Source organism: Globicephala melas, chromosome 10, assembly GCF_963455315.2.
Source record: "Globicephala melas chromosome 10, mGloMel1.2, whole genome shotgun sequence".
Taxonomy (NCBI): Eukaryota; Metazoa; Chordata; class Mammalia; order Artiodactyla; family Delphinidae; genus Globicephala; species Globicephala melas.
Genome location: NC_083323.1, coordinates 71,360,127 through 71,385,126, shown reverse-complemented (window position 1 = coordinate 71,385,126; position 25,000 = coordinate 71,360,127). Strand labels below are relative to the sequence as shown.

The window sequence follows — 25,000 nt, the reverse complement described above, 5'->3', positions numbered from 1 at the left end:
AAAAATTCTTGTAGCAACCCATAAGGCAGATTCTACTTTTCCACCCCATATCACAGATGCTGAAACTGAGGCATAAGATATAGAGATTTTAAGGTCACAGCTTATGTAACGGAGCCAGGTTTTCACCTTGTGCAGCCTGAATCAGAGTGGGTGCTTTTTAAAGACACATTTGTGCAATAAGTGTATGTGGAACAACTGTTATACCTAAAGCACTCTGCTTGGAACTCTTGGTAACCTGGAGATGATTAGGTTATGGATCCTGCCTTCAAAAAGTTTGCAGTTCAAACAATTTAAAGGACTATTATGTGGAAAGGAAATTATATCCATTCTGGATAGTAGAACCTCAAGTAATATAACAAAGACCAGAGATGAACTTTTGGGAATATTCATTTGGTCTTAACATAAGAAAGACATTTAATAAGTCTCCTTACATATGGCATGAAGATTTTACTTCTCAACAGGACTGCTTTTAATGGTCACATCTGCTTGTGATGTAATGGGCAGCTTCAGCAATTAATGTGATCTTGGTTACTGAAAATGAGACACTGAGAGTTTAAGTAACTTATCGAAGGTCATACAGCTGTAATGAATGTCAGGACCTGTTTGAATAAATTTTAAAATGAAGACTGAAAGTTCTAGGAGGGTGAAAATCATGCCTGTCATATTCACTGTGGTATTCTCAGCATGTAGCAAAATCCCTTGCATGTAGTTGGCATTCAAATGTTTGTTAAGTAAATGAAAAGTTATATGCAGTCAACTTATAGTTTGTGTTAATACAAATTATTGAAGTGAAAGATTAGAAGGAATTGTTTATTAATAATTACTTCTATAGTCATAGGTTTTAGAAATGTTATTTATTCATAATAATTTTACTTATGTGTTCTATTGTATAACCAATATTTTTTGACTTCCTGTTTTTCCGACAGTTTTGGGTTAGTTCAGCTACAATGTAGCTGAATAAAGAATATGTTTTCTTTAAGTTACTTAATACTTTTATACAGTCTTAGAGGACTTTTAATAAAACTATATGCTCTTTACCATTATAATGCTGAAACTAAAAACTTTTTTTTTCCACTGTTATTCCAGCTGCTCTTTTATGTCTACATTTCATATCTGACCTTTTTATGTTGTAGTCCAAGTAACTTTGATCTTTTCTCAAGTTGTCCATTGTTGCATAAAAATCTTCTAGCTTCTTGTAATGAGTACAGCCTATTCATACAAAAAAGAGATTGTTTGTTCCAGAAAATTCCTCCACCATAGTAACTTCTTGCTACTTTAAATTCAGTGAACATCTGCACACACTGTATTTATTTTACATTCAGTGATGAACTGTTTTTAGAAATTTCTTAAAGCTAAGAGTTATTTCTTTGGTAAGGAACCATGGATTAGAAAAAGGTATAGCATATATATGTATTGTTGGGTTAATTATAATCATTCCTAATAAGTGACAATCTATTCAGCCCAAATCTTTATGAGAAAAACATTTGTTTATTTGTTTATTTTTGCATTTAGGCATCCCAGAAGAATCCAGGGAAGATACTGAATATCAGCATAAGCTAAGTATGGTTAAAAAACAGTGTTTCAGGAATGATATTCACAAATTGGTCCTAGCGGCTTTGAACAGGGTACGTATAATATAGGTTTTCTGCCTTTATACTCTTAACTACAATATGAAATTGGGGAAGTAGGGGGGCTTTTATTAGCCTAAGTTTTCCATGTTCCGTTTACTATGATAGTAGGAAGTTATATGTTTAGAGACATAAGATGACAGTAGGGATGTAGGGGGTGAAGAGATGTGCCATTCCAGCTAAGAGAAGTGCACCGTCAACTACAGACTTTGACAGGCTCTTTTGATAAATCCACTCGAGTCTGTTCAATCAGAAAGAGAACTCTAGATGTGCAGCTAAGCCTCACGAGCTCTGTCAGGAGCCATGACTGCTATTTTCTCTTTCTGTCCTCCTGGCTGCTTGTCTTTATTTTCTGGTCCCAGGCTGAAAGGTTCAGTCCATGAAGACACACAGGGCACACATTAAAGTCTTTTTTGATTCCCTGTGCTTGTTTTCATTTTACTCCTTAGGGATAACCTCTGAAATGGCTCAGTGGGCATTGTTTTCTCCCAGTGTTAGGTATTTACAGATCTATGTACATTTGCAATAATATAATTAATAAATTAATAATCATACTACATCTGAAAAAGGAGAAGAGGAGCATTATGTTTATATTGTGCAGTGCAAAAGGTATTGATGGAATTAAGATGGTTTTGAAATTTAACATAAGATGAATTGGTTCTTTAGAAAAGATATCAGAGTAAAGATGTAAAGATGTGAAGATTAGGTTAATGTTTTCATGAAAGGAAGAGAGTAGTCAAAGCAATTAATGGAAATAATTCCTTGTGATTTAGTATACTTTGAAAAATGTCATGAATTAATTAGAAGAGCCTGCAGAGAGAGCTTCAAAAATGCGATTTAAACTGAACTTTATAATGTAATTGTTTATGATATATTTGAGTCATTGGTACTCAGACCTTAATATGATTCTTGAGTATAGCCATGGGTTGAATTTAATTCCAGAAATATTTGGTGAAAATAAGTATATGGAAGGAACTGTGTTAGACACTGGGGAGACAGAAATGAATATGCTTTGTATCCTTCTGTAATGGATCTCATAATCTGGCTGGGCCATGCATAAAACATAAAACACATATTAGATTGTTCTGTATTAGCACTTATGAGCTGCACTAGCTTTATGAACAGTACTTTAGGAACATAGAGGAGAGAGTAGTTAATTTTGTTCATGGTGTTGGTGAGAAGCAAGAGGTACCAGAAAAGCCTTTTGGTAACTCTGATTCTGGTTATCCCATCTTTCCTAACATTACCGAATACGGGTGTGATAGAGTGGAAGGAGTGGGCGGTCAAGGGAGAAGTACTGTGCTTACTGCCATCAGTACTGTGATGCCAAGGAGATCACTCTGCTCCCAGGTCTTACTTTCTTTTGCTATATAATCCCAGGAGAAGTGGTTGAGAACCTCCCTACCCCTTCCTTTATTTTCCATGCCACACTTGAGTAATGACACACAGCATCTTACTAAACAGTGGCTGTCATTTGTGGGCAGGGAATTAAGGTCATGGGGAAACAGAAGTGACACTATTTATTTAAAAAAATCTCCCCTGTGTAATTCCCCTAATTCTTCACCATGGTTGAGAAAAAATGCTCTAAAAGATGAGTGTATCTTTTTTTTAGTTCTAAAATTCTGTGATTGCATGTCTCACTCTGAATAAATGTTACAAGGAATCAGAAATTTTAGGTCCAAATACTACTGATGTAATAAAATGAATTACCATTAAAAATAGGTCTATTCTTGGAGAGCAGACTTCCAAATAAGGTAGAATTTGAGATTCAACTAAGATTTACAATGTGAAGACTATTAAAAGTATTTATTAAAGTGAATCAGTGTTTGGAGATATATATGTGTGTATGTAAATATATACACATATAATATGTATGTATAAATCCAGTAACATTCAGGCTGAAGTTAAATGTCTGAAATATTGACATTCCATTTATGCTTGATCCTTTTAGCTTTTTCTGCACATGAAACATTCAGTCACCTATTCTAGAGAGATCGATTTGCCCAGTGTTGTCTGTGGAGAACACAGTAGAAAATAGGACTCTCAGCATTTTGGTCACATCTGTGCTTTGTCTGCAGTGACAATGCTGCTGTCTTCAGCCAGGGAACTTACAAAGTCAAACCAATCTTCTGATTAAATGGACACAAGTCAAAGAGCTTGTGTGCTTCTCAAAAACCTTAAAGCAAAATGTACCCAGTTTAAATACTGAAGATATTTATTTCAACTGTAAATAATATGTAGTGAAAGAAAGAGCTTATTTGCAAAAGTAACAATAATAACAACAGCAAAAAGAAATTACATAGGAGTAAAGTAATAAAAGTATATAAAACTACTCTAAAGAAAACTGAAACAACTGAGAGTAAATACAAAAAAAGAGTTGAACGTAGGAAAATGTATATACTCTCTGTTTTGATAAAATTACTAATTTTTTAAAAATGAAAATTGATCTGGATTTATGAACCCTTAATAAAAATAACAATAGTATTTTATGGAACTAGATAAGCTAGTATAAAATTTTGAGAAAATTAATTAAATAATATATGTGAATAACCAGTCAAATTTTGAAAAAGAGGATAATTAATATGGCCTAACTCTAGTAGATTATAAAATGTATTACAAAATTTTAGTAATTAAAATGGTGTGACATTGGCACTAGAGATGGATCAATGTCACATAATGGTGATTTAGGAAATAGACTCAAATGCAAATGTTCAATTCATATATGATATTTCCCAACCACTGGAGAGGGAAATAGATTGCTTGTGTTGGAAGAACTAATTCTCTGGCCATTTGGAGAAAGCAAAGGAAGCTGCATATTTACCTTACTCATTTAAAGATTAAATCTCATGTAGATGAGATTTAAAGGTAAAAATGAATTTGGCATATAAACATATAAAAGGTTCTCAAGTACGTACAGTCATTATTAAAGAAATGTAAATTTTAAAAAAGAAAAACCTTTTGGGGGAAATTTAGTAATATCTATCTAAATTAAAATGGACATGTTTTCTGACCAGCAGTTCCACTCTAAGAAGTTATAATATAGATATACCTGTATATGTACACAAAGTTTTTTTAAACAAGAATGTTTATTGTGGCATTATCTGTAGTAAGAAAAATGTGGTAACAAGCTAAATGTTTATGTGGTAATCATTAGTGTTGTTTGCCAAATGTTTTCAGTTCTCCACCTTCTGGTGATTCTGGGATAGTATTTATTGGCCCTTTTGTTGTTAGATTGGATCATGTGTCTGGTTTTGACCAAGCAGTTGTAAGTAGAGGTTACATCTGTCATTTCTGGACCAAACATTTAATTGCTGGTGAGGCATCTTACAGAACAGGGGTTCCCAATCCACAGGCAATGGAGCAGTACTGGTTCGTGGCCTGTTAGGAACCGGGCCACACAGCAGCAGGTGAGTGGCAGGCGAGTGAGCGAAGCTTCATCTGTATTTACAGCCCTCCCCATCGCTCACATTACTGCCTGAACTCCGTCTCCTCTCAGAAAAGTGGCGGCATTAGATTCTCATAGGAGCGCGAACCCTACTATGAACTGTGCATGCGAGGGATCTAGGTTGCACGCTCCTTATGAGAATCTAATGCCTGATGATCTGAGGTGGAGCTGAGGCAGTGATGCTAGCGCTGGGGAGTGGCTGCAAATACAGATTATCATTAGCAGAGAGGTTTGACTGCCCAGAGACCATAATAAATCAATTGCTCGCAGACTCATATCAAAACCCTATCAGTTTTTCTCTTTCTGACTAGCTGATTCACTTTGTTATAAAGCAGAAACTAACACACCATTGTAAACCAATTATACTCCAAGAAAGATGTTAAAAAAATAAATAAATAAAACCCCATCAGTGAGTGGCAAGTGACAAGCTGCATCTGGTGCAGGCTTTAAGTCAGAATCTGACACTTATTTTAGTCCACACATGGCCCTCCCATTATTTTATTTACCACTTCCATCCGTGCCTCTTTCCTTCACTGCACACTTGTCTCAGTCAGTTTTGGTAAGCCCTCCACAAGCTAACCCTAGCCAAAATGAGTAAAAAACAAACATCGCTGGAGAGCTTCTTTGAAAAGGGAGAAAGACCCAATGATGAGACAGTAGAAGACTCTAAGACTGCTAACAAAAAGAAAGCTGCATATAAAAGAAAATACCGAGTCCTTAAATTAAGCGTTCATTGCAACAGGTGATTCACGTTTTCCAAGCCCACTTTGTATAATATGTGGTGACCGGCTATCCAGCGAAGCCATGAAACCTTCAAAACTGTTTTGCCACATGGAGACCAAGCACCCTGCATTAAAAGACAAGCCTTTGGAGTTTTTCAAAAGAAAAAAATGTGAACATGAAGAACAGAAGCAATTATTGAAGGCCACCACTTCATCAAATGTGTCTGCACTAAGAGCATCATTCTTAGTGGCTAACCGCATTGCTAAAGCTGAGAAGCCCTTTACTATTGGTGGAGAGTTGATCCTGCCTGCTGCTAAGGGCATTTGTCGTGAACTTTTAGGAGAGGCTACAGTTCAAAAAGTGGCATGTGTTCCTCTTTCAGCTAGCACCATAACTAGACGAATTGATGAAATAGCAGAGGATACTGAGGGACAATTGTTAGAGAGGATTAATGAGTCACCGTGGTATGCAATGCAGGTTGATGAGTCTACCGATGTTGACAACAAGGCAGCAAAACTTGTTTCTGTGCGATATATATTTTCAGGAGGATGTGCATGAGGATATGTTATGTGCACTTTTGTTGCCAGCCAACACCACAGCTGCAGAACTATTCAAGTCTTTGAATGATTACATATCAGGAAAACTGAATTGGTCATTTTGTGACGGTATATGCATGGACAGAACGGCTGCCGTGACTGGACGGCTTTCTGGTTTTACTACTCAGGTCAAAGAGGTCACTTTTGAATGTGAGTCTACGCACTGTGTCATCCATAGAGAAATGCTGGCTAGCTGAAAAATGTCACCTGAACTTAACAGCATTTTGCAGGATGTGATTAAAATTATCAACCACATTAAAGTACATGCCCTTAACTCATGTCTGTTCTCACAGCTTTGTGAGGAGATGGACGCAGAGCACACACGTCTTCCCTCATACACAGAAGTGATATGGCTTTCTAAAGGTAGGTCACTGGCCAGCATTTCTGAGTTACGAGAGCCGCTCCAGAGATTTCATTTAGAAAAGGTCACCACTGGCAGCACATTTCAGTGACACAGAATATGTCGAAAAACTTGCTTACTTGTGTGACATATTCAACCTGCTCAATGAACTCAATCACTCAATCACTCTGTCACTTCAGGTGAGAATGACAACTGTGTTCAAGTCAGCAGATAAAGTGGCTGCATTCAAAGCCAAACTGGAATTATAGGGGTGACGAGTGAACACTGGGATTTTTGACATGTTTCAAACATTAGCAGAGGTTTTGAAAGAGACTGAGCCAGGGTCTTCTTTCTCCCAGCTGGTGCATGATCACCTATCTCAGCTTTCAAAAGAGTTTGAGCATTACTTCCCAAGCACAAAAGACCCGCAAACTGGGAAGGAATGGATGCGCGACCCATTTGTGAATAAGCCAGGTGAATTGACTTTGTCCGTGGTAGAAGAGGATCAGTTGCTTGAGATTGCAAATGGCCTTAAACATATGTTTGAGACAACTTCAAATCTCCATACGTTCTGGATTAAAGTCAAGGTGGAATATCCTGAGATTGCCACAAAAGCACTGAAAAGCCTGCTTCCAGTTCCAACGTCCTGTCTTTGTGAAGCAGGGTTTTCTGCAGTGACAGCAACCAAAGCGAGATTATGGAGTAGATTGGACATAAGAAACACACTTGGGTATCACTGTCTCCCGTCACCCCCAGATGGGACCATCTAGTTGCAGGAAAACAGGTTCAGGGCTCCCCGTGATTCTGCATGATGGTGAGTTGTATAATTATTTCATTATATATTACCATGTAATAATAATAGAAATAAAGTGCACAATAAATGTAATGTGCTTGAATCATCCCGAAACCATCCCCTCCCGCCCTGGTCCATGGAAAAATCGTCTTCCACGAAACCGGTCCCTGGTGCCAAAAAGGCTGGGGACTGCGGCTACAGAACACTGTCTCAGGCACTGTGACCTGTAATGTCTGAGATGGTGATTGCTCCATTAGCAGGGCTCCCAGAGGGATTGTGCTGGACAGAGACCCCTCCTGACCGGTAACACAAATGAAGCATGAATAAGAATTGAACCTGTTCTTTTTCCAGCCTATGAAATTTTGAGGTTGTTACTACAGCTTAATTTAGTCTGTCCTGACAATACAATTCTTATCAATAGGTCCTAATTAAATAAATTATATTATTTCCAAGTTATGTAGTTCTACATAGAGATTAAAAACAACTAGATGAGATTCCCAATGTGTTGCCATGGAATTATCTACAGTTTTCCATGAATATGAATGTATCACCCAGGTACTCATTTTTTTTTCCTTCATATATGTTAGCACATTATGCACACTTTTGATGAAATCAGCATATTTTCACATCTTTATGTCTTCCTCCCCTCTATCACTCAATTAAAGCAGATTATATGGTGTTTACTCTTATAGCTTTAACTCTACAACATATTCTAATAGTTAAGTGTGTGGGTCCTGGAATCAGGATATCTGGGTTTGAATCTGGCTTTACCACCTACAGACAAATGTATTCTGGACAAGTTATTTACAGTCTCATTATCTATAAAATGGAGACAATAAATGGCTTTTCACTTGGGGTTATTATGAGAATTTTATGAGATAATTCATGCCATGTACTTGGTACAATGCCTGGCACGTAGTATTCGGTCAATAAATGTTAGTTAATGTTATTACTATTAGATTTAAAAGTATCTTTTGACCATTGGCTATAAAAGATGAGAAAATTGAAGTATTCACACTATCTTCCACTATTTCTACCTATCTTATCACCAGCCTTTGTTAAATAAATTAATTCTACATTTGATGAGGTTTAAAATATTTACATTCAGCTCTATAACCATACTTAATAACTTTGTTTTCATCTTGTGCCTACAGTCATGTGGATTCAGTGTTCACTGCAAGTTCTTTTGTTATAGTTTTTCCATTTATCGTTTAATGGTCTGTTTTTTTTTTTAAAGTTCCATTTCCTGAACATTTTGTTGTTGTTTCTATATTTGGACTCTTGAAAAAACAGTTTGGTTGGTTGCAAAGTATTGGTGTTTTATTTTCTTTCTTTGAAAACTCTGTAGGCATTTCACTGTCTTCTAGTACTGAATGTTTTAGTGGAGAAGTCTGAGACCAACTTGATTCTTTTCCCATTTTTAAAGGATTTGATATTTTTATCTGGGACCCCAAAGGATTCTTTTTCTTGAAATCTACTTTAGTGTCTATCTTAGTGTTAGTCATGTACTATGGTGTCTTCTTTCTAGCTGTACATTCAATTAATTTTTTTTCTGGAAAGTTTTTCTGAGTTGCAATTGACTTAGCTGACAGGAAAGAGAATGGTGTGGGCATTTTCCCCTTGAGCTGGCTAGCTCACTCATTAGCGAAACCATTTGTATTCTTTGAAAAAATCTGGAAAATTGTGAAGCATAGGTAATAGGATGTTTCTAATCAATGTTTGTAGCTGTCCACCATTGGTACTTTCAAAAATTTCATGTGGACAACACTTGCTAGTAAATTAATTTCAATCCCCATTTGAACAACAATGCAATAAATCATTATTTTCAAGATAGACCATTTGATAAGTGAAAGAAAGTCCATTGTAAGCTTGTAAATAACATATATATGTGTATATATATATATTTTTTTCTAATTTATGAAACTGTCAAAAATCAGACACCACTATTTAAAATCATCAAATAGTTTATTTGAGCTCCATCACATGTAATAATGTGATACTCTGCATTCTCTTTCTGCATAGACAAATCACAGATTTCCTGTTGCTAGTCATTTGTCATCATCTAACTGCACCTGAAATAGAGATTAGGGGAGCTCAGGGTAGCAGAACCAATAGTTGAGTAGAAACTTGTTAGAGGTGATGGTATTAAGACAAGAACAGGTACTTTATAAATATCAATTTGACTTAACTTTAGCATAAAAATAAGCCTATGGATGCATTTTGAGCTTAAGAGCAGGACCAGCTACATAACTTGTGGGGCCCAGTAACAGATGAAAATGCAGGACCTCTTGTTTAAAAATTATTAAGTATTTCGGGCTTCCCTGGTGGCGCAGTGGTTGAGAGTCCGCCTGCCGATGCAGGGGTTGCGGGTTCGTGCCTCGATCCGGGAAGATCCCACATGCCGCGGAGCGGCTGGGCCCATGAGCCATGGCCGCTGGCCTGCGCGTCTGGAGCCTGTGCTCCGCAACGGGAGAGGCCAGCGTACCGCAAAAAAAAAAAAAAAAATTATTAAGTATTTCAAGGTGGTAGCTGCAGAGCATTAAACCAGGTGTGGGGCCCTTCTGAGCACAGAGACTGTGCTACTGCACATGTGTGCACCCCGGAAGCTGGCCCTGCTTAGGAGGCAGAAATGATGGTACTATTAATTAAAACAGAAAGTTCAGAATGACAGTCTGAGTTTTCTTTTTCCTTTTTCTTTGAGAAGGTGATAAACTTTTAACTTTGAACATCTGAGTTTAAGATACTGGTGTCAAGCAAAGAGAAACATGGGCTTAGAGCTTAAGAGAGTTCAAACTTGTGCTTTGAGTTATCTGCTCAAATGTTTCTGTGTCTCAGGTTTTTTTTCATCAGTAACATAGGGAGAATAATTGTGTGTCTACATCATAGGGTTGTTGTGAGGATTAAATGAGTTAATATATATGAAGTGCTTAAAAGAAAGTCTGGCACATAGCAAACGCTGCTTAGGTTTTGGCATTATCCTTATGGTTGTTGCTATTGTTGTTATGGTGACTTGAAGCCATGATAGTGTATGAAATTCCATCCATGAATAGAAGAGTTTTAAGAAAAGTTCTTTGGATAAATTCTGGAGTTGAAAGAAGTGATTGTGAAGGAGATGGGTAAATGAATGGTTTTAAAGTTTGAGAATAATTGCCGGGGAGGGGGGGGGTCGGGTGGGGGGGTGGATTACTGTGTCATGGAAATCAAGGGAGGAAAAAGCAGCAATTCAGTTGTTAAAGGACTTGTTTCTTTGAATGGTTTTAATTTGGAGTGGTTAGGACAGAAGTCTGATTATGTGAAATTAAGAGGTGGGAAGAATGTGGGGGTCGTGGGTGTAGACTTTTCTATTAATAAGTTTAGAAATGAAGGAAAAGTGGTAGCTCGATGGAATGGAAGCCCAAGTTAGGGATACTCTCTCCCAGTGAGAAGGCTTTTACTTTTGAGAAGAGTGTTCAGCCCAAGGCCTGAACTGTGCCATCACTCAATGTTTATTGCATGGATGATGAGTTATCTCATTTCACACTCCTAACAACACTGCATTATTAGGATCATTTCAGAGGTGAAGAAGTCGAGACAGACACTGAACCATCCCTCCAGCTTCACTTTGCACCACTTTGAATTTCTTTATATTTCTTGAATAATACCTTCTGAGTAAATACTACTTCTCAGGAAATGTTATTTCATTCATTTTTAATGGTCCTCAGATTCATGGAACTATTGAGTGATGAGACAATTTAAACTCAAATTTAATTGGCTCCAAAGCTGATATATTATTACTGCTCAAGGAGTTGGTAAGACGGAAATAATGATGGGAAAAAATGCCAAGGGAGGCAAGGATATGAGTGTCTTGTTGAAATGATAGATGAAGTGATGTCCAAGGTGAGCAGTTACGGGGTGGAGGAGAAGGACACAGGATGAGAAAATGATGCTTCTCCCCATAACCAATACAAAGAAAGATGCTGAGTAAGGACACTTTAGAGGTATTGAGGGACTAGATTGGGAAATGAATGAAAATCTGTTCATTGACAGTATGGAAGTGAGACAGGCTGGAAGGTAGGAGGTTTTGGTTGAAGAGACTACATCGGAATTTGAGGTCTGGCTGGAAGCTATTTCAGCCTTATAGTTGAACATGTGGTGGGGTCAGTCAGAGATTTGGAGTGAAGATAACCATGAAACTAGTGTCTATGAAAGCAGAAGTCCTCAGAAAGATAGCATTGTAATTTTTGAAAGGAAAACTGTTAGGTAGGCATTCATATCATAGTTGAAGTTTAAAGAGCACCATGGAAAAGCAGACTGTAAGAGTTAGGTATATGTCACAGACATCAAAAGAGGGGAAGTGTGATTGTGATTGTCACATGGTTGGAAAGTGTGTTGTTGCCTGTTTTCTTCTCAGTCAATGAGAAGGATGGCCTGGGAAAAGAAGTGGACTCTATTGGAATACCTGTCAAATAATGTCAAATTCTGGAGGAATTGAGATGAAAAGTTTGGAAGAGATAGTGATTAAGATTCTGTACTTTTAAAGCAGACACACTTATATTCAAGTACTAGGCCTGACACGTGTTAGCTGTGTGACTTAAGCTCTTGTCCCAGCATCTTTTTTTTTTCTTTTTTTTTTACATCTTTATTGGAGTATAATTGCTTTACAATGGTGTGCTAGTTTCTGCTTTATAACAAAGTGAATCAGTTATACGTATACTTATGTTCCCATATCTCTTCTCTCTTGCGTCTCCCTGCCTCCCACCCTCCCTATCGCACCCCTCCAGGTGGTCACAAAGCACCGAGCTGATCTCCCTGTGCTCTGCGGCTGCTTCCCACTAGCTATCTACCTTACGTTTGGTAGTGTATATATGTCCATGCCTCTCTCTCGCTTTGTCACAGCTTACCCTTCCCCCTTCCCATATCCTCAAGTCCATTCTCTAGTAGGTCTGTGTCTTTGTTCCTGTCTTACCCCTAGGTTCTTCATGACATTTTTTTTTGTTTTCTTAAATTCCATATATATGTGTTAGCATATGGTATTTGTCTTTCTCTTTCTGACTTACTTCACTCTGTATGACAGACTCTAGGTCTATCCACCTCATTACAAACAGCTCAATTTCATTTCTTTTTATGACTGAGTAATATTCCATTGTATATATTTGCCATATCTTTATCCATTCATCCGATGATGGACACTTAGGTTGTTTCTATCTCCGGGCTATTGTAAATAGAGCTGCAATGAACATTTTGGTACATGACTCTTTTTGAATTATGGTTTTCTCAGGGTATATGCCCAGTAGTGGGATTGCGGGGTCATATGGTAGTTCTATTTGTAGTTTTTTAAGGAACCTCCATACTGTTCTCCATAGTGGCTCTACCAATTCACATTCCCACCAGCAGTGCAAGATTGTTCCCTTTTCTCCACACCCTCTCCAGCATTTATTGTTTCTAGATTTTTTGAAACTACCACTGGCATTTTTCACAGAACTAGAACAAAAAATTTCACAATTTGTATAGAAACACAAAAGACCCCGAATAGCCAAAGCAATCTTGAGAACGAAAAACGGAGCTGGAGGAATCAGGCTCCCTGACTTCAGACTGTACTACAGAGCTACAGTAATCAAGACAGTATGGTACTGGCACAAAAACAGAAAAATAGATCAATGGAACAGGATAGAAAGCCCAGAGATAAACCCACGCACATATGGCCACCTTGTCCCTGCATCTTTAAAGTCTGGTGAACCTATTGGATGAGGCTGTTGAGGGGGAACAGATGAGATATGGCATGTAAAGCACGTAAAGAGTAAATTTTCAATTAGTATTTTCTATGGTGAGAGACAGCACTGATTTTTCTGGTTAAGAATTTAGGCTGTGGGAGCAAATGTCCTTGATTTGGTATCTTCCCAGTAGTGTACAGTCTGTGAGAATTTAGGAATAGCTACTCCACCCCGCTAACCCTCTGTAAACTCATCTTTTAATGGGAATCATATTAGTATGTGTTTAATAAGAATGCCCTGCAAAGAAGAGCATGTAAAAGTATTTAGTATAGTGCCTGGCACAGAACAGATACTTAATAAGCATTAAAATGTTAGCTCTTATTCTTTTTTTTTTTTTTTTGTGGTGCGCAGGCCTCTCACTGTTGTGGCCTCTCCCGTTGCGGAGCACAGGCTCCGGACGCGCAGGCTCAGTGGCCATGGCTCACGGGCCCAGCTGCTCCATGGCATATGGGATCTTCCCAGACCGGGGCACGAACCCGTGACCCCTGCATCCGCAGGCAGACTCTCAACCACTGCGCCACCAGGGAAGCCCTTAGCTCTTATTCTTAATAATAAATAAAAGTAATTCATGATATAAGGCAGAATCAAGGATAGTAATTTTATTTAGACTACTTAGTTTATATTTTATCAGTGTATAGCTGGCTTTAACTAAGGTAAGTATTAGAATTCATTTTTTAACAGCAAATATTCTTAATTTTCTTATTGACTTTAGTTCATTGGAAATCCTGGGATTCAGAAATGTGGATTAAAAGTAATTTCTTCTATAGCACATTTTCCTGATGCATTAGAGGTGTTATCCCTGGAAGATGCTATTGATTCGGTGCTTCACACACTGCAGATGTATCCAGATGACCAAGGTTGGTACAATTGAACTCAGGATTTAGATTTTTATAGGCCTTTAGCTGTTGGTTGGACATGTTTGAATTTTTTCTTCAGTTTTGAGATTTAAAACAATAAATTTTGTTTCTTTTTTTCTTTTTTAGAAATTCAGTGTTTGGGTTTAAGTCTTATAGGATGTTTGATTACAAAGAAGAATTTATGCATAGGCACTGGGCATCTGCTGGCAAAAGTTCTGATTTCCAGCCTACAACGATTTAAGGATATTGGTGAAATACAGATGAAAGTATGTACATTATCTTGAAGGGAATTGCGATCTTGCACAGATTTCTCTTTCAGAGCAGCTGGTGTAACTCCCACTTTGCGTTAATGGGTATATTCTAGTTAACTGAAAACCTTTTTTTATCATTTTGTAGTATTTTAATTATAGTAGATGAAGATAATTGGATTGAATCTCAAAATATCCTGTTTCATTACTAAATCTCTAAAATTAGTATATTTATTTGTCATTTATCTTTTCCATGAAAGAGCACAGAATGTGCTAAAGAAATTTCAGCTAGCTGAGCTTTATTTGCTTAGATTTTAGATAAGTAAAAGTTATAATTATTCTGAAGTTTGTCATTCTCTGTGTTTTATTGTTAGCTGCTTACCTAGTAATTTTGCCCCTTGATTTTTTTTCTTGCAGTGAAACAATATTTTAAACATTTTTCATCAAGCAAAATTTAAAATGGGATCTATATTAACTGTCTATAAGGAATCCAAGATACTGGTTTAAGATTAATTTAGGGGAGATTAAGAAGTAAATTGTTTCAGAGTGTTTTTCTTTTAATGTTAGCAAAACAAATAGTTTCCTTAAGAGTTTCTGCCTTGGTTGTGGTTTTTTAGTAATGGAGTTAACAATTTTCATAAACCAAATATTTTCATAAATGGCAGCCTTCACCAGGAGTGAAAATGTCTAAGCTCTAATCTTTGCACAGACATTATTAGTAAATGTGATAATGCATGTAAGATTTTAAATTTTAAAGTGCTGAACACACAAGCAAAAATGTGTTTTAGAACCAAAATGTCTTTTATAAATCTGCTTTTTTTTTTTTAAATCTGCTTTTTTAATGTGCCTCAACCTAGGCTGATTAAAGCCAAGGCAGAATTGATTATAAGTAATCCTAGGGAAAGGAAATTATTTTGTGCAGGTATGAAGGTGTCAGTCAGTATTTATTCATCTAAGCATAAATTTTAGGATTTTTATAGTAGAGGTTGTAAACTGTTGACCAGTGGGCTAAATTTGGCTTGTCAACATATTTTATTTGGCCAGTTCAGTGTTTATAAGTTTTTAACTTGAATTATATGCCTTCTATGCATTTGCATTACCTGCTTTGCTATTGCATTCATTTGAGTTTGCAAGGACCTCTGCTCTAGAGGTTAGTGGACCACATGCCGCTCAGACCTGCATAGATTAATACTATTTCTCCTGTCAAATGTTAGGAAGCATTTGTAGAAACTCAGCCTCTTATGAGCTCAAAATAATAATTTTAACATTTAGATGATTTCATTAATATATACTAGAAAGATAAAAATTTTTAAAGTTAAGTGGATCTTTGGTGAGTTTACCCAAGCTATATAATAGTCAAGTCAGAAGTTCACAACTCTTGGGGTGGTTCTAAAAAGTAATGATGTACTGATCAGTTCTTTATAAATGATTTGCTATAAGGATGTAAATCTCAGAGTGTCTTTAGAGCTTCTCTCAGATGCACTCAATGTGAATAAAATCTAGGAACTCGCATTTGTCTGAGGTTAAAATTTAAGAAGATAGCACAAAAATTTTGGGGGAAATGCTAAGCTATCTAGATAACCTGATCTGCAATCTTGTAATAAACAATTCATATCACTGGTCTATTTGGATTTGTGGCACTGCTGACTCTGCTGTTCTAATCCTGATTAGTATCTGGCTTTCAACCTGTAGGTATGGCTTCAGGCAGGGAATCTTTAAAAGGCAAATTTTGGTGTATTAGGTATTTTTCCTGCTTTGCTAGATGCTAGTTTGTTAACTAGCATCTTATTCTCTGTGCACCTGCTTATTTCTTAGTAATGAGAGAGCAAGGTGTATTTGTTTCATTGTCTCAAGGTTTATAGCTTTAAAGTACAAATCTAATAAATACATCTACTTAGCTAAGTGAACATCCAAGGTTTTAAGTACCATATACAGTCTCTCTTTTACATTATTTATTTATTTATTGTCCACAATTGCTTTGTTATTATTATTTTTGATCACACTTTCAGGGATTTCAGACAATCTTGACGGTACTGGAATTGTCAGTGTCTTTTTCCAAGCTGCTGGTGCATCATTCCTTTGATTCAGTAATATTCCATCAGTTGTCCTCCAACATCATGGAGCAAAAGGATCAACAGGTACAATGTTTTTCACCTGTATTCTAACTGTTACACATTTAGCTGACTCTAATCCTCACTTCCGTTCTCTTTAGTTTCTAAATCTTTGTTGCAAGTGCTTTGCAAAATTGGCCATGGATGATGAGTTAAAAAGTGTGATGCTAGAGAGAGCATGTGATCAGAATAACAGCATCATGGTCGAATGCTTGCTTCTGTTGGGAGCGGATGCCAATCGAGCAAAAGAAGCAGCTTCTTTAATTTGTCAGGTAAATATTCAAGGACTCACTTTTGTTTTTTTCTGTTATTTGACTCTGCCATTGTATAGCTCTTATCTACATCCTATTATTCTACACTACAGAATTTATCAGTTTATTGAACAAATGCTTGTGATTTGTAGGAGTTTAGATTCACAGAATTTCAGAGGTAATAGGTCCCTTAGGTGTTATTATCTAATCATTCATTTTATTTTTCTACCTAGCTTGTTAAGTTGATAAATAACTTTTCAAATGTGTCTCCTACTATGCATCTCTGTGCAAATCGTTCTCCAGCCACACACCATACAACACATGGTTTTATCTTGTTTTGATCATCTTTCAGCTATTTTCTCTGTTTTCAGTTTCTCTCTCTAGAAAATTCTCCCCTCAGGGCTACCACATGTGGCCCTGTAGGCTGTGTACTGCACACTTTGGGGTGCTGTACCCATTGACAACCCTGCTGTGGGCCACCCTGCAGTTGTGTGGCACTGGGCCTGCTTCCCTTCTCTCCCTTCCCTCATGCACTGTGCAAACACATATATCAAATTCTGCTTTGCCTTCAAAATCTAACCTAAATTCCTTCTCCTCAATAAAGCCCTCCCCACACTCCCAGACCTCCATACAAAATAAAGATTTACTTCTTGTGTAAGTCCGTGACAGTTTATGTACACTCTTTATATTTTGTGAGTTATGTGAAAGTAGAGATGTACAAGGTTCATCTATGTATCATTCAGAATATCTAACTCACTGCTTTACATACAGTATGAATTCGGTATGTATTTATCAGAGTGTATTACATGTTATTTCAAGTTTGTCTTCATTCTATAAATTTTAGCATTTATAATAGCATTCGGGAAGCACTACATATATTTTCTGGTTACTTAATATTTCCAACAAAGCAATTATGTAGTGATTTAATATACATTATTAAATAACCAGCAGAGTGCTGTGTTTTCCAATAATTTACTTTTAAAGCCTTACTTTATTTAATTTCCCAGTCGCCTATGGATTCAAATCAATTTGTCAACTGTAAGATTAAGTTAGCACCTATTAGCAATCTACCTAAAAAGAAACTGAACCTGTAACTCATTTTCATGCAGAATTAATTTATGCCAAATACATAATCAAATTATTTAAATTAGTCATATTTTCATTTAAGCAAGCAACATTAAAAATAGTTGCTTCTCTGTTATTAAAGATAATTAAATTATTTTCCTCAATAATTTAATATGTTTTTATTGTGTACCTTTTGTGTGATCTTGAGATCATTGAGTTAATGTTACTTGGATTGAAAAGAAACTTCCCCTTCAGATTTTTCCTAGGGAAACAACATAGCTAAAATCACTTGAGTGCAATTACTCTACATTCACCACAGGGAGTGCTTTCTACTTTTCTCTCAATTTATCCAAATATTTCTATACAAAAGGCTTTTTACCTTATTCTTCTTCCCAAGTTCTTTTGGACTTAATGTACTTATTTATATCTTTTCTTCTTAAAATCAGATCTTTACATCCATGGGTGTATTAAATGTAAAGAATTTATCCTAGTTGTCAGAGATTATTTGTATCTAACATGATAAATGTTGATTAAATATTGTGGGTAGATTGATTGAACATACCTTATTTTGTACCACTGTAAAGTAACATAATCAAGACTATTCATGCACCAATGCTGCATAATTAAGAACTATTCAGAGCAAGGACAGATTTAATCTTGTTAGGTTTTCTGAGGTGAATATAATAATAATGTAATGTACATGACTGGTAGAGAAGAATATGGAGGATTAATATCGGGTGTGAAAATGCATGAATGGAGACCTGAAGATGACTCATCAAGTCATGGTGGGAAGAGCAAGGATAATGAATTGTGAATAAATATAATAGCAGACACTTCTGTGGTGTTCATTATCACCTGGGCCCTGCTCTGAGCCCTTTACTTAATAAAACTCCTCACAACAACCTTAGGAATAAGTCCTAGTACTATCCTATTATGCAGGAGAGGAATTGAGGCACAGAAAGGTTAAGTAACTTGCCTGAGGACACTCTACAGGTAATTAGTGGAAAATCTGCCTGCTTTAATCTTTTGTTTACATAACAGATTCATGATAGTGGTGGTGGGGGGAGGGGGTTGTACATTCATTACTGAATGCTGGTTTGAAATATTAGGATTTGATTGTGGGCTGAATTATTTATAAATTAGAATATGAGAGACAAGATGGCAAAGGATAGTAAATTACAGTTGGATTATATTTGAATTATCCTCATTATTAAAATACAAAACTGTGTATCTGAGCAGTATTTTTTTTCCTTCTCATGAAGTTGAAATTACTTTCATAATTTTATTTCTTTTGTCTGATACTGTTTCTTATATATTTATCTCTTCATGGCACCATATCCCTGAAATCAGCTTGGATAGCTTGGGTCCCCTGAGGAAAATTCTGCTATAAAATGTATTGAGCATCTTCTCTGTGGAAAGCACAGTGCTAGATATTCAGTAAAGAATAGAAAAGGTGTTTCCTGTTTCAAGATGGTTTCAAAGTGTCTATTGGGAGATGGGGGAGGATAAAACATAAATCACCTTAATACAAGGTAGGCAGTAAATGCCATAATTTAAAGATAAAAGATTTCTGGGCTCCAAGAGAAGAAATGAGTTTTTTTTGCCCCTCCCTTCCTCCCTTCCTTCCTCCCTTCCTCCCTTCCTCCCTTCCTCCCTTCCTCCCTCCCTCCCTCCCTCCCTCCCTCCCTCCCTTCCCCTTCCTTCCATCCTTCCTTCCTTCCTTCCTTCCTTCCTTTAAAATTTCCTGTGGGCCCTTAAAGGATTTTAATAATTTGCTAAATTAAATATATTCCTTAGGCATTGTGCTAGGGTACAGAGGTACAAATTGAATTGCAGTAGCATCCATGCCTTTCATTCTAGTTATAAAACAGATAAGCATGTCTAGTTCAGTGTGCTAAGTGCTATGTTAAACAAAATGGGATGGGCATTGGAGGAAGAAGGGTGTGTGTAGCCTGGAAAGCTGATAGCAAGGACTTAATGTGCAAGAGAGTTTAAAACTGTTCCTTCAAGAATGAACATCTTTTTACTGGCTGAAGAACAGAATTAGATATTTGAGGCAAGAGAAATAGCATAAATGAAGGTAATAAGGTTTGAAAAATTGCATGTCGTATTTAGGGGAATGTCCTGGAGCAGAAAGGTTTTAGAAGATTTTAAAATAGGTTAATGACCTGATCATATCCAGACTAGAAAAGTACTATAGTGGCTCTGGGGAGAATGGGTTGAAGGTGGGTGATCCTGGAGACCTATGGGCACTAAGTTGGTGCCATCACACCACAGGACTGTCCCCTCAAACCTCTTGGACACACTTTAATTCTGAAGAATTCAGGAATTTTCCCCAAGCATCTTGTTCCACTGACCTGGTACCCTGAATCTTAGGGTCTTCTTTCCTTTTATTTTTTAATCCTTAATATTGGGTCATGAAAGGAGCACAGGCTTTGGAGCCAGCAGATTTGATTTCAAATCCAAGTCTTTTATTGACTAGCTCTAAGGGTTTGGACAAATCACATATTTTTCCTAAATATTCATCTATAAAATGGGGGTAATAATTTTTACAGCATAGGTTTTTTAAAAATAAGGATTGGAGGTCATGTGTTTACAGAAGTTAGCACAGTACCTGGCATATAATATTTATATTATCTATGACTTTGTTCTTCTAGTTGATAACATCACATTCCATAGCCTTTCAGAAGCTGTTGCTGGGTTGGGCCAGTGTGCTATGCTGCAGGTTGCTAAGGCTTCTCTCTGCTTACTATGGTCACTGTAGTTTTTGTAGCAGCTAGCATGCTAACCCACCTTGAGGACCTGCTCTGAAAACGTAACATTCAGGGAAAGGTAGAAAACTGAGAGACAAGATATGTTTTTGTGGAAATTAAAATTCTTGTCCTGGAAAACCAGAAGTAAATGATGACTGTCCTTTGCATGTGGCATTAGCAAATTTTATGATATTTATACTCACACTTAGTTATTCTGTGTCACGAATGAAGGCAGGGCAGTAGCATTTACTGTGTTAAGGTACTAGTTTCCCAGATGTCTTCCAATGAGCAAACAGAAGTCCAGAAAGTATGAGAAACGTGTAAATTGTTGGAGCCTCAGGTATTCTGACTTCAAGCCTATGAGTTTTATTTCATACCAGGTTGCCTTTTTCATGGTAACTGACTCTCATGTGGCAGATTTATTTGATTTATGCTGCTCTGATATTTGTGGTGCTAATCTTATTTTATTTTCCTAATCTATTTCAAGGATGAGTTTTGCCTTATTTTGTTTCATTCTGAATTTACGGATGTAGCGAAAAATCACACCAAGTTTGATTATCAGTCTCTTAAAAGGAAAAATGACAGGTTGTTAATGTGCTTACCTTCTCTTTTTCTTTAATAGGTATGTGAGAAAGCGAGCAGTCCCAAAGTGGTAGAACTGTTACTGAATAGTGGATCCCGTGAGCAGGATGTACGGAAAGCTCTAACAATCAGCATTGGGAAAGGCGACAGCCAAATCATCAGCTTACTCTTAAAGAGGCTTGCCCTGGATCTGGCCAATAATAGCATCTGCCTTGGAGGATTTTGTATGGGAAAAATTGAACCTTCTTGGCTTGGTCCTCTATTTCCAGACAAGACATCTAATTTAAGAAAAGAGACAAGTAAGTATTAACAGGAAAAATCTGTACAAGTTTTAATTTTAGTAGTATTTTTAAAAATCACTAATCTTTTAGTTATTTTTCATTCCAGTTTGGTTCAACTTAAGCCAAAAATATTGTAAAGGCTTGGATATCTTTTTTTTTTGTCAAGAAATGCTTGAAACTGACATTATATTTAAGTTCTTTATGAGCCAGCAAATACATATTTTATAAAGATAGAGCAAAACAGTGGGATCTTTCTGTCAGGTTTCTTTTCTTTGTTACATATTTTATTTTTTATTATAAAAATAATCAATGTGCATTTACAAATAGAAAAACATAAGAATCCTAAGGAAGAAAATAACAACTTATTTTTTCACTTATAGGTAATCAATGTAGATTTTTTCCCTAGACTTTTTGTATGCTTACATATGAATTAAAATATGTTCATGGAAACATAAACACATATATACTTTGCATTTTCAAGTTAGTATACTTCGCATTTCACTTAAGGATGTAATTTCAAGTTAATATAGATCTTGTATACATTAAGTACATTGATGACAGTTACCACTAGCATCTATACTAGTGCTTTTCACATAGTAAGTGCTCATTAAATATAGTATAGGCAAATATAAAATTCGGTAAGAAATTATGTTGATAAGCATATGTGGAAACAGGCACTTCACACATTATAGATATGAATTAAAATCTTCCTCTTTTGAGGAAAATTTGGCAATATCCATTAATACTTTAAATGTACACCCATACTTTTTTGACCCAGGAATATGCTGATAGGGGTCCATGATACAGGCATTCTTTTTTTTTTTTAATTTTATTTATTCATTCATTTATTTATTTTTTTGGCTGTGTTGGATCTGCATTTCTGTGTGCAGGCTTTCTCTAGTTGCGGTGAGTGGGGGTCATTCTTCATCGTGGTGCGCGGGCCTCTCACTGTCGCGGCCTCTCTTGTTGTGGAACACAAGCTCCAGACGCGCAGGCTCAGTAGTTGTGGCTCACGGGCCTAGTTGCTCCGCGGCATGTGGGATCTTCCCAGACCAGGGCTCGAACCCGTGTCCCCTGCATTGGCAGGCGGATTCTCAACCACTGCGCCACCAGGGCAGCCCCAGGCATTCTTAATGTGCACAAAAATTATGTTCAAGGATGCACATTAAAATATTATTCATAGGGCTTCCCGGGTGGCGCAGTGGTTGAGGATCTGCCTGCTAATGCAGGGGACACAGGTTCGAGCCCTGGTCTGGGAGGATCCCACATGCCACAGAGCAACTAGGCCCGTGAGCCACAGCTACTGAGCCTGCGCATCTGGAGCCTGTGCTCGGCAACAACAGAGGCCGCGATAGTGAGAGGCCTGCACAGCACGATGAAGAGTGGCCCCCGCTTGCCACAACTAGAGAAAGCCCTCGCACAGAAACGAAGACCCAACACAGCCATAAATAAATAAATAAATAAATTAGAAAAAAATATTATTCATAATAACAAAAAATTAGGGAAATACCTAAGTATTCCCCGAAAGGAACTATTCAAATTAATTATGGTATGTTCATGCAGTGGAATGCTTTGCATTCATTGGGAGAAAAACATCTAGCAAATCCAAATGTCCAGATATAGAATGCATTCTTTTTTTTTAAAAATAAATTTATTTATTTTTGGCTGTGTTGGGTCTTCGTTGCTGTGCACGGGCTTTCTCTAGTTGTAGCGAGTGGAGGCTACTCTTCATTGAGGTACGCGGGCTTCGCACTGCGATGGCTTCTCTTGTTGTGGAGCACAGGCTCTAGGTGTGCAGGCTTCAGTAGTTGTGGCACGTGGGCTCAGCAGTTGTGGCTCCTGGGCTCTAGAGCACAGGCTCAGTAGTTGCGGCACACGGGCTTAGTTGTTCCGCGACATGTGGGATCTTCCCGGAACAGGGCTCGAACCCGTGTCCCCTGCATTGGCAGGCGGATTCTTAACCACTGCGCCACCAGGGAAGTCCCTAGAATGCATTCTTTTTTTTTTTTGCGGTACACGGGCCTCTCACTGCTGTGGCCTCTCCCGTTGTGGAGCACAGGCTCCGGATGCACAGGCTCAGCGGCCATGGCTCATGGGCCTAGCCGCTCCGCGGCATCTGGGATCTTCCCAGACTGGGGCACGAACCCGTGTCCCCTGCATCGGCAGGTGGACTCTCAACCACTGCGCCACCAGGGAAGCCCTTAGAATGCATTCTTAAGGGAAAAAACAGTTAGAGAACAGTGTTTTTAGTATACTAATATTGGTGAAAAGACAATTGGGATATGGAAGTCATAAGTGTTCGAATGTGAAAAGACCATGTTGAGAAAATAATCCAGAAATGGGTGCCCTGGTTGCCTTTGGGGACCTTGGAAACTAATGAAATATGATTAGAGTCTATGTTTTATCACTTCACTTGGTCTCATGCCAACAACCTGCTTACTTTAATCTTTGATCTCTGATAGAGAGGAATTGTGGGCCTTTGGAGAGGTACGAAGGGAGATATACATTCAGGGTATTCTTTTGTTTCTGTATGAAGTTTTTTACAAGTATTGACAAGTCTTACCTAATTTAAAAAATATAATGTCATTTGAGAGATTGGAGGGCATAGTCATAATTTTTTGACAACTGGTCTGAGTAAAGAACATTTTGAATTCAAAGCTTTAAAACATTTTCCAGGTACTATTTGAGTTACGCACACATGTTGTAATGTGAGTTATGAGAGTAATATTTGAAGAAATTTTCCAGGATATATGTAGGACAATGAGAACTCTGCCAACTTATTTCGTCAAAATAGAGCGTAATATAAAATGCAGTAAAATAGCAAGAAGAATGTTAAGAAGAATTTTGAAATTTCATCAAATTTCCTAATAGAATGAATCACTCAGCAAATAGTTTATAAAAATAAGAATATCATTGATTATCTTCTGTGTTCTAAGTGTTCTGCTAAAACCTTCACATGCCTCATATTCTTTAATTTTTTCCATAATCCTGTGCTGTGTATATTGTTGTCTTCACTTCCCGAGTGAGGACACTGACACTCAGGGAGCTTGTATAACTTGCAGGTGACTTGAGCACAGGCCTGTCTGGCTTCAAGGCCCAGACCTTTTCCTGGATCAAGTTAGTTTCATAAAGGTTCAGTTTTGTCACCAACACCAAAGCTTTGTGTAAATTTAAAAAAAAATTTAAGTTCATTGCCTGCTACTTTATACAGTATCATGATTGAAAGTGACTTTGAAGTAAGAATAAAAAATCTTAGAAGTAGGAGACTATATAAGGAACTTTGGTATGATATATGTTTATGCTTGTATAATTATTGATTTCTAAAAATAGAACTACCATACGACCCAGCAATCCCACTACTGGGCATATACCCAGAGAGCACCATAATTCAAAAAGAGTCATGTACCACAATGTTCACTGCAGCTCTATTTACAATAGCCAGGATATGGAAGCAACCTAAGTGTCCATTGACAGGTGAATGGATAAAGAAGATGTGGCACATATATACAATGGAATATTACTCAGCCATAAAAAGAAACGAAATTGAGTTATTTGTAGTGAGGTGGATGGACCTAGA

General features: G+C 37.2%; 1 protein-coding gene across 4 annotated transcripts in view; it reads left to right on the top strand.

Moving 5' to 3' along the window:
- LRRK2 (leucine rich repeat kinase 2) overlaps nucleotides 1-25,000 on the top strand; it is a 157,176-nt gene that overhangs the window by 42,242 nt on the left and 89,934 nt on the right. For all 4 annotated transcript variants that reach the window (XM_030835385.2, XM_030835384.2, XM_060306159.1 and 1 more), the window contains exons 14-19: nucleotides 1,513-1,625; nucleotides 13,988-14,132; nucleotides 14,259-14,398; nucleotides 16,390-16,518; nucleotides 16,593-16,763; nucleotides 21,183-21,441. In XM_030835385.2, the coding sequence (XP_030691245.2) occupies nucleotides 1,513-1,625; nucleotides 13,988-14,132; nucleotides 14,259-14,398; nucleotides 16,390-16,518; nucleotides 16,593-16,763; nucleotides 21,183-21,441 (957 nt within the window). The remainder of the gene's footprint in view (nucleotides 1-1,512; nucleotides 1,626-13,987; nucleotides 14,133-14,258; nucleotides 14,399-16,389; nucleotides 16,519-16,592; nucleotides 16,764-21,182; nucleotides 21,442-25,000) is intronic.